We start from the raw sequence: 15,838 nt of genomic DNA, 5'->3' as shown, positions 1-15,838 counted from the left end.
TTATTTCATTTTGTTTACACCTTTCATGAGGCACCCACTGACTAAGCAGTGATCAGTGCAGGTCCTGCATAAGGAGTATAGTGGAGAACTTAATGTGGGTGAAAATGCAAGCTACAGCAGAGAATGAGAGCGTAAGGCATCAAAATTAAACTTGAAGAACGGCAGCAGGAACTGCAGACAAATATATTTCTGTGCCAACTGATAATTTGTTTTGATTTCAGCCCAAGACCAGAAACAATTTGCAGTGTTCTACTTTTTCAATAAAAAATTCATACTTTTTTGTAAAAAACTATAGTTGACAACCTCAAAAGTTTTGGTAAGATTCCTCTTTACCAGACTTCAAATTTGTTGGGAAGGAGACAGATGAGCATTATACAATTATTAAAGAGAATTTCATAGCTTTTAAAATATGGAAAAATGTTTAATATTATATTGTCCTCAATCTGGCCACTTTTCCCTTGAATGCCCATACTTCATTTCCCTTGAATGTATACATATTTTTTGGAGAGAACAAATTTTAAACTTATTCCCAATGGCTCCCCAAGTGGTCTTTCCCAAATACATACATAAAACTTCCTAAGCACTTGGCCAACAAATTGCAGCAAAGGTTGTTAAATAACGAAGACATAATTTATATATATTCCGCAGAGAGAAAATGAATACAGAAACTGTTAGTAAAATGTACAGCATCAGCACAGCAGTGAAAAAAACAATGAAGTAAAAAGCAATTGGAGTGTTACACATTCATCTGAGGTTGTGAAAAATTGTACAAAATATTTATGTTATGTTAGAAACAGTAAGTAAACACTTGATTAGAAACTGTATCGTAATATGTAAAACTAAGCAAGAAGAGTTAAGAGTCAAATGTTAGCTTTGGCATTTCCTACATTTCCCTGAATGCTTAATTTAGCTTTCAAACAGAAAATAACAGGGAACCTAATGTGTTGTATAAGTGGAAAGTCTTAATATAAAAAAAAAAAAGGTGTTTTGGGTTGTTTGGTTTTGGTTTTGATTTTCAAAAATATAACTCTTAGATGAAGAAGTTTCTGGATTAGATGCAGACAGTAGTACTTGAATGCTCCGATCATAAACATCTAATCTAGTTCACCTAATTCTCAAGTAAGACCAGTCAAAATGGTACCTCTCAGCTAGTAGAGTCCTGTCAAAGAAACTGAAATTTTCATGGATGAATTGCATCAGTATTGGGATGGCCAGATGATATTATAACAAGAACACATATTTTTGTCAGTTTGTCTAAAGAGGAGGATGATGGCTGCACAATATAGAAAAAGGAATCAATAGTCCAGAGCTATGGGCCTCACAAAACCAACTTTGTTGTCTAGAGCTTTCTTCAAAATGTATAAAAAAAAGCAATGGCTTGAAATAAGATGAAATGATGCAGCAGAATAATAACTGAAGGACCCAAAGCACTTTAATCACCCGAGTATTTGGTTGTTTAACCAAATTGCAATATTAATGCTTCCACTGGTATCATCCCATTACATAGGGCTTTAATCTGTTTTCCTTGAGGGCAAGAGAGAGATGCCACAAGGAAAACTGTAATCCAGACAAAGAGTTGCCTTTCCCTCCCAAGCTCCTCTCTCCCTGTCACCTATTTCTTTTATTTGATATAAGAACAGAAAACCAGGTGCAGAGCCAATTTCTGCGATTCTGGCAACTTCACACTGACTTTCACAGAAATAGTCTTCTCTGTACAGAAATACTAATTGAGCATACAAATTAATCTGCAATAAACAAACATTTTCATAATCCACTTAGAGTTTTTAAATCAACACATATTTCAGATGTATATTTATGATAAAAAATATGCTACCTTAATAAATGTGGCAAGTCAAAAAATATGTCCCCTCCAACTTTGGCACATTTGTTTGCAAACATGCATAAAAAGAGAACAATGATGCAGAAGAATATTTTCTCAGACTTATTTAAGGTGTACTCTGAAAGTAGTCCTAAACGAAGCAGGCGGTGCCAGTCCAACTGAAGAAATCACTTCCCAGTCCCACTATATGCAAACCAACTATGTGAAAAATGTAAATATGAACTCCCAAGAAGAAAGGAATAACTCCTAACTGGAAGGATAGCAGTCAAATTTTTAACGAACTAGATTACTTGTAAGGAGCAGATACAAAGAAAGCCTTAACAATCTAGAGAGGAAATGTAGGTGTCTCAGGTCTTTGCAAATTGAATCAGGGGCCTCAGAAGGGTGGTGAAGAAGTCCATAAAGAGTTTCCTGCAGCAAATCAATTGAAAATGAGAAGTTAAAGGTGGACATCTGAAATTCTGCTCCTTCAAAGCTTAGGGAGCTTTAATCAGAATTGCAGAATTGGAGGTGCAGTTCTGATCTACCTGGGGCAGCTGGGGAATAGTGAATCTATGGAGATATAATCCCATCAAACTGGGCACCTGCTGAATTAGCTGATTCTGTGGGTAGTACTTTGCTAGACAAATCTAAGATGGTCTCCACCATCCATCATGCTATAGCTTGGTGAGGCTTAGCAAAGAATTCAGAACTCCTCCCCAAAGAGGAAATTACAGATGAAGCAGGAGTCTGTGCCTAGCATTGCACAGTCAAACAGCAGTTGAGTACTGTAGGTTCTAGTTCCAGCTGCACAATTGTACACACATTTTATTTTCTGAAAAAAAACCCATAGAACCATAGAATCATTTAGGTTGGAAAATGCCTTTGGGATCATCCAGTCCAACCATTAACCCAGGACTGCCACGTCCACTACCAAATCATGTTCCTCAGTGCCACACCTACACATCTTTTAAACACCTCCAGGGACAGTGACTCAACCACTTCCCTGAGCAGCCTGTTCCAGTTCTTGACAACCCTCTCGGTGAAGAAACTTTTCCTAATATCCAATCTAAACCTCCCCTAGTGTAACTTGAGGCTGTTACCTCTTGTCCTACTGCTTGTTACTTGGGAGAAGAGACCCACCTTCCTACAACCTCCTGTCAGGTAGCTGTAGAGAGCAATGAGATCTCCCCTGAGCTTCCTTTTCTTCAGGCTAAACACCCCAGTTCCCTCAGCTGCTTCTCATGAGCCTATTTCTCTAGACCCTTCCCCAGCTCCATTGTCCATCTCTGGACACGCTCCAGCACCTCAGTGTCTGCCTTGCAGTGAGAGGCCCAAACCTGAACACAGGATTCAAGCTGTGACCTCACCAGTGCCGAGTACAGGGGGAAAATCCATTCCTTTGTCCTGCTGGCCACAATATTTCTGATACAAGCCTGGATGCTATTGGCCTTCTTGGCCAACCCAAAACAAACAAGCCAGAAACAAAGCTGCAAGAAAAATAAATCAAAATGTCTACACCTGCTGTATTTTAACGTTAATGTTCAGCTCTGCATTAGATTTGCTCAAAGCATGCCTACAGGAGGGGCTTCTCAGGTAGCTTAGGCACTTCCTTGTCTCATTTAGAGACCAGATACTGACCTGCTGATACTAAGACAGGTATAAGTGTGCAGAATAGGCACAATTGCAGATGCTATTGCAATTCTGTCTAAGTCCAGTCCTGAATGTTCAAATCTTCTTCAGACATGGGATTTTGAAAAGTAATTGTTTCCCATAGCAACACAAATCCCACAAAAGTATTAAAGCAAAGCCAAAGCATGATAGGAACTCCTAAATTTACAAAAATGATGATTTACTGACATATATACCCACACTCCTGGAACTTTGTAAAAGTTCTGAATAATTGCTGTTAATGTTAATAGAGGCCTACAAACTTTTTGAGGTTATACCCATTTTACAGATGTTTACACTGAGGCATAGGAAGAATTTGATGCTTCCATTATTTTACCTATCCATGAATTTCCCCTGAATCCAGAAGTCCTAACTCTCACCTCTATGTGTCATCCAATAGACAATCCTCCTTTCCTTGGGTCAACATACTCAAAAAATTAAAAACTGAAAAAGGAAAAAGAAAATATTGGATGCAATGCACATCCTCTGACGTGGGAAGATGTAATTTTTTTTTTATCAAGAATTCAAGATGTTGAATTAATTAGGCTATTAACACATTAAAAGTAAGTGCTAAGTGTTAATAACATCAAATTAATCACTGCTGAGTCAGTTTTATTTTACACAGACTGATGCTGTATTTTTAGCTAAGAAATTAAACAGTAATTAGAAATTACCCAGCAATTATGATCTAAATGTGATAATTCTCTAAATGTGCAATAAAGTACCTGACAGGGTTTTGATTATACATTAGAAGTTTACTGTATCATCAGCTTAAAATCAAATGCTTTGCATTAAAGATACTAAAGCAACAAATGTTCTGATACAGGTGGGTCTTGGTAACTTCTGATATCTGTACTTCAGAGTTCCAGTGGGTTTTTTGCAACTTCATATGCATCAACAGTCATTGAAACAAGTCAGGATTGGCCAGTGTGCAACAAAATATGTGACACAACAGCTGTTAAATGTTGAGGATCACTTTCCTGCTAATCCATACTCAAATATTACAGTAAACATTATTTTGGGAGAGTTTTGCTTTCAAGATTTGACAAAAAACTAAGACATTTTAAAAAATCATCTTGTAAAAGACCATCAGCTGATCTCATAGAAGAAAAATGTTTTGATGTTCTTAAAAACATTCAAGTATATTTGCTAAATAAATTTTCTTAGAACTATAATTCACTGGAAGCCTGTTGAAATAATATCAATTACACTTGGCAATGACAATATATTTTGCTTCTCATCAGTATGATAACTACTGTGAGTGCAACCAATTTATTCTTATCTGGTTAAAAAGGTGACTTACTGGTACAAGAGACTCCATTTGGGGAAAAAAACCCCAAGACTTGTCATTAAATGTTAATGAATCAGAACATTCTGAATCCTCTTGTGCTGAAGGTATATATCAAAAACCAGAAAACGTATCAAAACTCACTTGTTCACTCAGATCTTTGTCGTCATGGGGATCTCATTCCCTTGAACTGCGTATCCTTAAAGCCATTTCAGAGTCTTTGGTTTAAATTTCCGAAAGCATAACAGATTTCAGAAAATGGACTTCAAAGAAAGCTTGGAAATAATGAAAAAGCTTGCAAAATATACATAGGGACATGAAGAATAGTGTCACCATGAAGCATAAGAACAATTTGAAAACTGGATTTAATACACAGTTTATATTGCTGCTCTGATAAAATAGTATACTAAGATGCCTTATTTTATCAATAACCTTATGGCATTAGGTGGTTTTTATCCACATCTCAACCATGAATCAATTAATTTTGTGTGTCTCCATTTTCTCAGTTTAAAAAAAAACAACCATAAAGCATCTAATCTTAGTAGCAGGGGAACCCTGAGAAAAGTTGCCTGAGAATAATCTGAAATCTCAAAGTTCAGAGCAGAAAGGAAGAGAACCTCAAATACATTACTTTGTAAAAGCTGATGTTCAAGCTATCCATTTTTTTAAAACTGAAACATGATTTCTGAACACAGAGTTGGGAAACTCAAGTATTTTAAAACAGGATTGACATTCTTTCCAGAAGGAGCAAACAGGTGAAACGTTCTGGGCAAGAGATTTTCTTTAAAGCATATTCATTCACATTAAAGGATAATTGCTGCTTCTTGCTAATAACTATGAACCACTCTGAGGGGCATTGCTGCCTCTGGAACACACAAGCAGTTCTGAAAACACTCTAGCTCCAATACAGGGAACACTTTTACCTGTAGGCACAGTCTCTTGCTCCTGCAATTAAACACTTAAGTTCTGCTTCTTCATTTAAAGTCTATGTAGTACTATTGTGTTTTATAAAATAGAGTTCTCCAAAGTACGTGAAGTACCTTTCAGACAAGAAAATGTTTTTTCTCAAGTGAAGTTCAAGCGCTGTAAAGCATGCAGTGTAATTCTACTTTGTGGCTTCACACTTCGTTGAATGCTATGATTCAGCTACACCCGGTATTCTCAGTTATATATCTAAAATTTTACTTTAAAGGACTGGCTAGATAGGTAAAGACTGTCAGAATTTGATGTAAGCTTTAAGTTACTCAGTGTCAAAGCATTTTTATTGCAGCCAAAAGGAACTTGGGCTTCAGTCTGCCCTGTTATCACTGTTCGCCTTACAGTGACTGGAACAAGACACAGATGAAATTACCGTGCTGGAGAGGTACCTCCCACAGTGCGGTGCCACCCCATACTTCTTTGTCTGAGGCAGGAAAATCCTAATAATGTGTGGTTTTCATCTATTCTACATCATTTTATTTGCAAAGCTGCTTTTGGTAACTACTGAATAATATAAGTTGGTGACATGAAAGTATTTTTGTGTACATGAATTGGTGTAGTACAGCTGTTAAGACTGCTTGGATTTGATGGCATAAAATAGTTGTTAAACTAAATCAATGAAATTTTCATTTAGCAGTCAGGTAAATTAAACACGAGAAATTTGGTGTTCATAACCGTCTAATCTTTTTAATAAACAGGTTTCTGTTTCTGACAGTATTCTGGTCTACATACACCATAATTGCATATTCCAGGCTCTGAAGACCCCCTTTTTGCCTTTTATTTTTATTTTTTGCCTGCTCTCATAAAAGAACAAACTTATTCTATTTGTTCTTAAATTGTGTTCACCTCACATAACTCACAGATTTATAAAACGCAGCTTAGAAAATAAGACCCCAAAAGAAAAGGTGTTATGATGCAGAAAAATAGTATTTCCACTTGGGTCTATACACATTTTTCTTTCCCTCTTCACAAGACTGAAATAAGTTTCATAAGAGTACATTTAACTTACATATTTAAACAAAAACTACGGTGGCATTGCAGGGTTCATAAAAGACTTAGTAATCATTATAATGACTTTTTGTGTTTCTTGCTTTACATCGCAGCACATTTGCATAACAGTCTGTATGTTGGGGAGCTGCTTAGAGACTGCTAGTCAGTCCCGTCTCAGTCTGCAGAGATTAGACAAAGAGCTCCTGCATCCCAGGAGCATTCCCCAGTCACTGGGATGAAATCATGTTCCTTTCTCTTGCTCTCCTGCCAGCCTTATGACTCTGGCTAACAGATTCAACAGAAAGCTTCACCCCTTTTAGAGCACACCGTGGCCAGTTGGTGAGGACACTGTCACTGTCTCCACTGATAAAAAAGACACTAGTGGGAGCATCACTGACCACAGAACTTTGCTCTTTATGTCTTGACGCTCTACAACAGAGCACTCAGGAGACCAATGGAAATGTGTACTGTGAGTTAGGGCCTTAAGCTCCAGAACGGGCACAGTCAGACACCAAATGCGCTTTGTGCACCAAAAAGTCCCTTGTGCACTATCGAGACTCTTCAGAAGTTCACTGAACTCTCTCCTCTGGCTTTCAGACAGACTGTTTTAGGAGGCTTGGCTCTTTCCCCTGGCATTTGTAACTTAGGTTGTATTCATTTATTTTTACCTGTATCTTACAGCTCAGATGGGTGAGCGTGTTTTAGAAGTTTTTAATAATTAAAACTTTTAATTTATTCTTCATCAATGCTCTCTCTTGTTTGGTTTTTTGGTTGGTTTGATTTGTTGGTTTTTTGTTTTTTTTTTAATGTACAAAATTTACCAGTAGTAAAGTCACCTGTACATAAGAAATACAAATGGATAGAACACGGCAGAACATGCCCCGATCCAAATTACAGAAATTATGTCCGGCAATCAATTCCCTGTTTTCTGGCCAACAACCTCTAATGGTAAAATGTATTTGGCATACATTAATTTTTTGGTTAACAGCAATTCCATTTATATCGTGCGTTCTCACTGACTGCCATAAATTTACAGAGAATTCAGAAAATCAAATCAAAATTATTTCTTTGATATATGAAACTACAAGAAAAATACACTTCACTAAAAGGCAGAAGATTATTATGCAGAACAAGTCAATAGACACTGTGTAAAGAACTGACCAAAAATCTTTTAATAAAGGTTTCTATTAAGGGAGCTAAAATTTTGAAACTAAATAACTAAATTACCTTCTGTTCCCAAAGGTCAGTAGCCTTTTACCATTTTTGCTGGTATCAGGACAACATAAGCATTATGAAGATATTTATTTTTTGAGACAAGCATGTTTGGGAGACATCATAAGATAGGAAAAGACATCAGTATCAGAATGTCTTCATTTACAAGAAGGTCTATGTTTACAAAATAATGACGGTGATTTGGAGGTAACAGATGGAAGTAGGAAAAAGTGGAAATGTCAAAAAGTACAATGGAAAAGCAAAGGAACACATAAAAATCTGTGTTTACGTGAATAATCAATATTCTGTATACAATTAAAATGAATGCATTAATAACTGCGTGAAGGAACATTTCAGTCTGGTAAAGAAACAATTTGCTAGCAGGCTGAATAGAAGCAAGAATATACCAACTTTAAACACCAAAACCATCAGATCCCAGAAAAGAGGATTTATATAGTTCAGTGTCTCCGTGGCTAATTCAGTAAAATTCTGCAGTGGGAATCACAATCAGCTGCACTAAACAGCTGCCTACAGGGGGTGTCATCAAGGCTACCTCCTATTTTACTACAATGCCCCTTGAAGGCAGTGGCAACTAAATAACACTGCTGCTGACTGTGAAAACTGTAGCCTCAGTGTTAGAAAACAGATGGGAATTTGGAAAGATTTTCTTATACTTAAGTGGGACAGAACCGGTTGTTCTCAGGCTGTTATATTCTGAGGTCAGGTAATACTGGGAACTCTCAACAATGATTTACCAATCTTGTTGGCTGAAGAACAACTCAAGAGATAAGCATGTGACAAGCTGAAGCTAAGACTACATTCTGTATTGTTTTATTAAATACCTGTTTGTGATATCCTAACCTTAAAATCTTACCAATGGAAGTATGTTACTGTTTTCTTTACAAGCCTGTCTAATATTGTGGGGTGAATTGTGATTCAGACAAATCAGAGGTATGTAGGATGAATAAAATTTCTGAGGAACCTGTGTGCCAGAACATTTTTAAACTCAATGGAAACTGAGTATTTTCTGCAAGTCCGCTAGGCACCAGTGTAAGAAGAACATAAGAATGCATATTTTAGATAATAGCAAATGTCCTTCTAGTCCAAATGTGTGCCCCTCAAAAGATGACTAGGCAATGTGAATGTGGGATAAGCATTTATGGTATTTCACCTAATAATTTCTCAGCATCCACCACGTTGTGGTTTAGGAATGCCATGAGCCAGAGTTGATCCATGTGTTTTACCAAACCAGCAATATATTTCTTTTTATGACAATTTTGAGCCTTCACTGAACCCATGTGAACTTTTTGTATCCAAAGAATTTCAGTTTAGGAGTTCCAGAACCTCACATCACACACACTGAACGAAGAATCACTTTGTTCTGAGCTGGTCACCAGGTAACTTGACCTTAAGGTAAGCTGACCTTAATGTCTTATTAATTAAACATTGTCTATAATTAACATAATGTCTTATTAAAAACACTAATGTTTAGTGTCAGAGTGGTATTCACAGATGCTGAATTTAGGAAAGAGTTCCTTCAGCAGATAGATACTGATCTAGTGAGGTGGCAATGACTAAATCATGGCTCCTTCCAGCTACCTCAATTCTGGACAAATTCCAGAGTGTCACAGTTAATAGACCGCAATTCATACAATTCCTGGAAGATGTACCACAGTTGCTCCTTTCTCAAGGTACACATAAAAGAAGGAAGAGGAGTGTACACTCCACTCACCCTGTCTTTCACCTGCATGAACAAGCAGTGGAGAAAATAGCCTGGATTAGTCTCTACACCTTCCTTACAACTGGGAGCTAAGACCTGTACCTCAGTTGCCTATTAAGCATATTGGAGATAGAAAGAAGAAGGAAGGGAGCATACATTTTCTGTCAACAACCAGCGAGGGAGGACATAAATGCAAGCCTTTTGAGGCAGAGGGAGACAGAGGAAGACTCTCTATAATCCACATGCAAGTACTGAATAAGTTGAGCAGTTTCATATGGTAGGCCTTGCAAACAGTATCCATTTTGTTACTGGGAATACTGACCTTTCAAAACCTTTATTTCTAAAAAAGTAGTGCTTTAATAAAACGTATTAATTTTGAAACATTTCTTTTCTTTTTTTTTTGGTTCTTAACTGTTGAATATCAAGACAGTGTAGTTTGATATAGGTAAAACTCATGTAGCACAGATATCATGAAAATATGTTGAAAATATGTTTTATTTTGCTCACAATTCAATCAAAACTTAGGCTATATTTAGAATGTGTTTAATGCCTTGTTAAGCTATGTACCCAGTCACACATGAGCTTTCCCTGTTATCCATTTGAAATCACTACAGAAAAGCCTAGTCAAGAGAATTAATGGGTTACTTCAGGCTGAAATTTGGAAAAAAGCATGTACTGTATATTCATTAATAAATGAGAGTCCTTTTTACAGTCTTGTGACAGATACTGAAATTGGATCTGTTAAGGGAAAATCTTCTAATTCATAAGGAGTCCTGCTGAAATTACTTAAACTCAACCTACAGATTTTATTCATAAACTTTCGTTCCACAGCTTCTAGAAAGCCACAGCAGTCATCTGAACCACACTGCATTTATGGAATTCCATCTGTTACTGCAAGTTTCTCACTAAGTAAAACCAAGTCACAGACACATAAGTATTTAAAGGCATCTAAAATCTCAGTCTTTTTTGAGTCTCCAAGTCAGTATTTAGACAGGCATTTTTCAACCTGAGGTGAATCTTACACTCATTGGAAGTGAATATAAGATAATACGTTCTGTAGTAATGCAAACAAAAAGTATAATAGGAAGCAGTCCTGTAGATAACTATTAAAATGCCATGAATTTAATGAAATACCTCTTTTGCAAGATTGTGAGGGATTAACTTTTGATCTGTATGGCTGCATGTGAGTAACAGAAACTTTGAAGTCAGTAACTTGATATGTAATGGAACAGATAAATACAGATAGATCTACTACAAAAAATATTTTAAAGATTAGTTTGGCAAAAGCAAGATGCATGTTGTTGATTTCAGCTGGTGACTGAGGTTTAAAATGCATTCACAGTATACAGTACTCACAGTATCAGTTATTAAAGACTGAAACTGGCACTACAAAGAAAACAACGTACTCAACTGTAGATACAAATTGGTTCTAAATGCCTCTATAATAAAACCTGCTAAGTGAGCAGAAATACCTTCAAACATCACTGTTTTGCTAGACATTATGTAATTTGAAATTTTTCTACAACAAGGAGTTCTCTTGACTCTCAAATTAATTAGTTTGATTGCTACTTTTATTTTTATTCTTTCCTAAGACTAATGGTAGCAGGGAATTGCTTGTAAAAAGCACAGAACAGAATAAAAACGCTGGACTAAACTAATGTGTTGGAGGGAGGAAAAAATCTTTGCAATTTATTAATGTATTCAAAAGACTGTTAAAAAACTTTACAATTTAATTATTGGAAGATTATAGAACTGCTTCAGTGCTTCTGTACTGTGTTAAATAAACTGTACATGCAAGGAATAACAAATGAAACTGTTAATTTCAGTGCATCCTTAGGGAATAGTAAGAGGAGGAGGGGGGGGAGTTTACATTATTTAGAGCTCCAAATGGATTTGAGTTTATATACCGTAATAAATCTTAACTACGTTGTTAATTAACTCTGCCTCAAGCCCCTTTTTACCTTAGGAGTTGAAAGACACCGTGTCTGTTAGGATAACTCACCATTCATATTCTTAAAGATGTTTAGGACTGGGAGGATTTGCCGATAATAGGGCACCAAGGCCTCCCCCACCATGTCAGCTGACACCACCAGGTGCTGGAGGACTTTCAGCGTGATGCAGATGACCTGTCTGTTACGAAGGCTCAGTGCATCTGTGATGTAGGAAGAATAATAGGCAGAAAGCAGAATTAATTTCTAAAATGTAGAGGGAGGGGGAGGAGTCCTCTAATGGACAAATTTAATTAAACTGTACTCTGCTGGGGATTGTAAGTGGGTCTTTATTAGTCCAGCTTTGAAAGATCCCAAAGATGGATTGCAGTTCTGATGTTATAAAACACTGCCTTGTCTGATTGTTATTTGTTCCCACAATTTGTGCTGACTCTTCAGTAACCCAGAGAATGCAGATCATTATTCTCTTATGCTGCCTGTGTAATACTGGCGTGGTCCAAACAAATGAAAAATAACTGCTCAGTAAGTACCATTTGGGGCCAATGGAAATGGACAACTGCAAGACAACCTGCAAAGGTTGACAACAGATACATTCTAGTGCAACAATTAGTGTTTGTATGTTTGTACTAATTTATTTCATGATCATTTTATTCATTCAACTAACAATTCCTACTATTCTGAGAATCAGTACAATGAAGCAAATGTTTATAGGGAAAAAAAAAACCCAACCCAACCCACAAAAAACCCTTGTAGGCTCTTTTTAAAAGACAAACATTCTAGAAAAAAAGAAAGATTTTGTCTTGCCTACTTAGATTTGTCTTTTAGCTTTCAGTCATGCTCCTAAGCCTATGACACTAAGACATTTCATAAATACCTTTTGTTTATTTTCTCTTTTAATTTTACTAAAAGCAAGTACTTTGCATTCTCTTTTGTAATTAAAAATGACTCATGCTTTAAATAACATTTTTTTTCGTGCAAAATCCCTCTAGTTATAAAACCTCCTCTGAAATTATGCAGCTGGAAGCAGTTGTCAAATTTGGTACGCTATTATATATTGGTCTGCTTCTCCAGGGTTCTGCCCACTAACATAGATGTTTACATCATTGAACTGGGAAAGCAGAAACTGTAAAAGATAAGCTCATATTCAATACTATATGTTTTATAACCACAAAAATATATAAATATGTGATTCAACATAACAAAACTTTACTATAAGCACTTGGGAAAAATTATAGTAAAGCACACACTGAAATCTGAAGAGGAGTTACTAACAACTTGTTCAAGAACTGCCTCTTCACTCTGGAGTAATAGGATTCAGTATTTCTGGCACTAAGTTTTGTCAGGAATGCCATTTCATAGGGAATGAAGTACTATTCTCAAACAGGATGAATGTCAGTTTTTCCACCTCTTTAAACAAATGTGATGTGACCCACCTACTCCTGCTTCTTACCACACGACTTCCGGGTTGTAAAAGTCAAAGCTAGAGTTCCAAAGCAGGGCCATGGCAGATTGGTTGGGTGAATGTGTAGACAACTCTTGAGAATCAAATAGTAATTAAACTCCCTTCATGCTTCTTTCCACGCTTATGCACAGCATAATAAAAGTACTGTTAAACAACAGTTAGAAAGCCCAAGGTATAAAGGTACTGTAGTGCATCATAGGGGGATTCCAAGTTAAAGAAGTGTTGTGAAATGAAAATACAGTCAGTTACATATGTCTTATTTGTCAGCCCATATTGTAGCCAATAAGCTACACCCAATTTCATAATGTCTCTGAGCATATGAATGGGTGGACAGGAAGCCCATCAATGCAGCACGCTCACATTACGTTCCAGAACAGAGCTTGGCTGCTCCAAATTATGCTTTCATGGGTAGGTATTCAAAGGCTGCTTTAGAAAAGAGAGACCCCCAGATACAATTTTAAAGATCAGGTTCAAATCCCAGGCAGGAAAATACTCTCTTATGGAGGAAAGGCATTATTCATTTTCTTAAAAAAGTGACTGAAAGAGGAAACTCCGGGGTTCAAATGTATAGGTTTATTCATGACTAAACTGACATACACAGAAATAGTCACTAACCAAACTAATAGGTAAATTGTCATCAACACTTGTAATTTTCACTACAATAATTATTAGTGACTCATCCAAACATGAATGAATATTTGTATTCATTAAAATGAATAAAATTAATTATTCATACAAACACTAAGTAATCAATGTCAGAAATCACAGCCTCTCAATCCTTAACCTGACTGTAGAAGCTGTCCTGGAGGATGAGAGACCTTATTTTTAGGCATGCAGAGGGTGTCATGTAAGTGGAAATGGCTGTCCAACCACCCCCAGGAAGAACTTTTTTCTGCAGATCGTGGCTCCCAAAGGCTTTCACAGTATCCTGTTTTCAGAGTTCTGTCTTGTGTAAAGACAACCCTGGTTTGAGTGGAAGCCAAGACTGTCCTTGTAAAGATTAATTCCTTAATAAAATCAAGAGTGTGAATTATGCCTCATGACCGAGAAAGTGTTCCAATGAGTCCAGCACACAACACATACTGAATCTAGAAGAATGTTTTCAAAGAACAGCTCATCACAGAACACGTCATGCAAGTTTCCTTACACCTGAGTTGTGCTGTAAGGGTGCTTGCTGGAACTTTAAATAGTAAAACTGGCCCTTGTTTCATCTTGATGCTAGCAAATGAGCTGGGTACTTGTCTCACCTCCTCCAAAACAGGGGCATCCCATCCTCCATCTGACACACAAAACAAAAGTCAGAATTTGGATCAAGAGTTTTAGTGCTAAAGAGATCATAGAATCATAGAACTGTTTAGGTTAGAAAAGAACTTTGATCATCCAGTCCAACCCAGGACTGCCAAGCCCACCACTAAACCATGTCCCAAACTGCCACATCTACACGTCTTTTAAACACCTCCAGGGATGGTGACTCAACCACTTCCCTGGGCAGCCTGTTCCAATGCTTGACAACCCTCTCGGTGAAAAAACTTCCTAATATCCAACCTGAATTTCCCCTGGTGTAACTTGAGGCTGTTTCCTCTTGTTCTACTGCTTGCTATCTGGGAGAAGAGACTGACCCCCACCTTCCTACAACCTCCTGTCAGGTAGCTGTACAGAGCAATAAGGTCTCCCTGCACCTCCTCTTCTCCAGACTAAACACCCCCAGCTCCCTCAGCCGCTCCCCATCAGACTTGTGCTCCAGACGCTTCCCCAACTCCGTTGCCCGTCTCTGGACACGCTCCAGCACCTCAGTGTCTGCCTTGCAGTGAGGGCCCCCCCCCTGAACACAGGGTTCCAGGTGCGGCCTCACCGGTGCCGGGTACAGGGGGGCGATCACTGCCCTCGTCCTGCTGGCCACAATATTTCTGATACAAGCCAGGATACCTTTGGCTGCCTTGGCCACCTGGGCACACTGCTGGCTCATGCTCAGCTGGCTGTTGACCAGAACTGCCAGGTCTCTTTCCACCAGGCAGTTTCCAGTCGCTCTTCCCCAGCCTGTAGTGCTCCATGGGGTTGGTGTCACTCAAGTGCAGGACCCAGCACTGAGCCTTGTTGAACCTCATACAATTGGCCTTGGCCCATCAGCCCAGCCTGTCCAGACCCCCCTGCAGAGCCTTCCTGCCCTCAAGCAGGTCAACACTCCCCCAGCTTGGTGTTGTCTGCAAACTTACTGAGGGTGCGCTCGATCCCCTCATCCAGATCAATGATAAAGATATAAAGAGGCCCCAGCACTACTGAGCCCTGGGGAACACCACTTGTGACTGGCCACCAACTGGAGTTAACTCCATCCACCCCCAGCAGACTTCCCTAAAAAGTGGGCCCAGCCTGCATATTGGGCCTTCTTTTCCCTGCAGAAAGGAGTCTCCTGTGACAATGAGCTGTCTTTTTTTCTTTATGGAAGCAGTTTAGATGCAGGTTGTAGGCAGACTTAACCTTGGTGACAACTAAATGTTAGATGACCCATAATCTTCGTTATTGTTCAGTTCCACTTGCAGAGCCTTATATCTATTATACAAAGGCACTTGGGAAGGCGTCACAGAGGAGACGTGCCTGCTGTGCCAGGCAGGAACTTGTCACCATTGCCCCCTATCCCTTTAGTCACTATGTTTAGCCAGGCAGAGAGAGGATAGGGAATCCTCCGTACCATGCATCTTGCCTGCCTGTTGGGACTGTCTCAGGGAAGGTGGGGTGCAATTCCAGTAGTCTA

The 15,838-nt window shown here is 38.2% G+C and overlaps 1 protein-coding gene across 3 annotated transcripts in view; it reads right to left on the bottom strand.

Annotated features, from left to right (window-relative positions):
- The window catches only part of PACRG (parkin coregulated), a 251,322-nt gene that overhangs the window by 84,365 nt on the left and 151,119 nt on the right, over nt 1-15,838 (bottom strand). For 2 of the 3 annotated variants that reach the window (XM_055810987.1, XM_055810986.1), the window contains exon 5: nt 11,681-11,830. The exons of the other annotated variant lie outside the window; for it this stretch is intronic. In XM_055810987.1, the coding sequence (XP_055666962.1) occupies nt 11,681-11,830 (150 nt within the window). The remainder of the gene's footprint in view (nt 1-11,680; nt 11,831-15,838) is intronic. 3 annotated transcript variants of the gene reach the window in all.

Source organism: Falco peregrinus, chromosome 7, assembly GCF_023634155.1.
Source record: "Falco peregrinus isolate bFalPer1 chromosome 7, bFalPer1.pri, whole genome shotgun sequence".
In the NCBI taxonomy this organism is placed as follows: Eukaryota; Metazoa; Chordata; class Aves; order Falconiformes; family Falconidae; genus Falco; species Falco peregrinus.
Note: the sequence above shows the minus strand (reverse complement) of the source record. Positions and strands in the feature narration are given on the sequence as shown.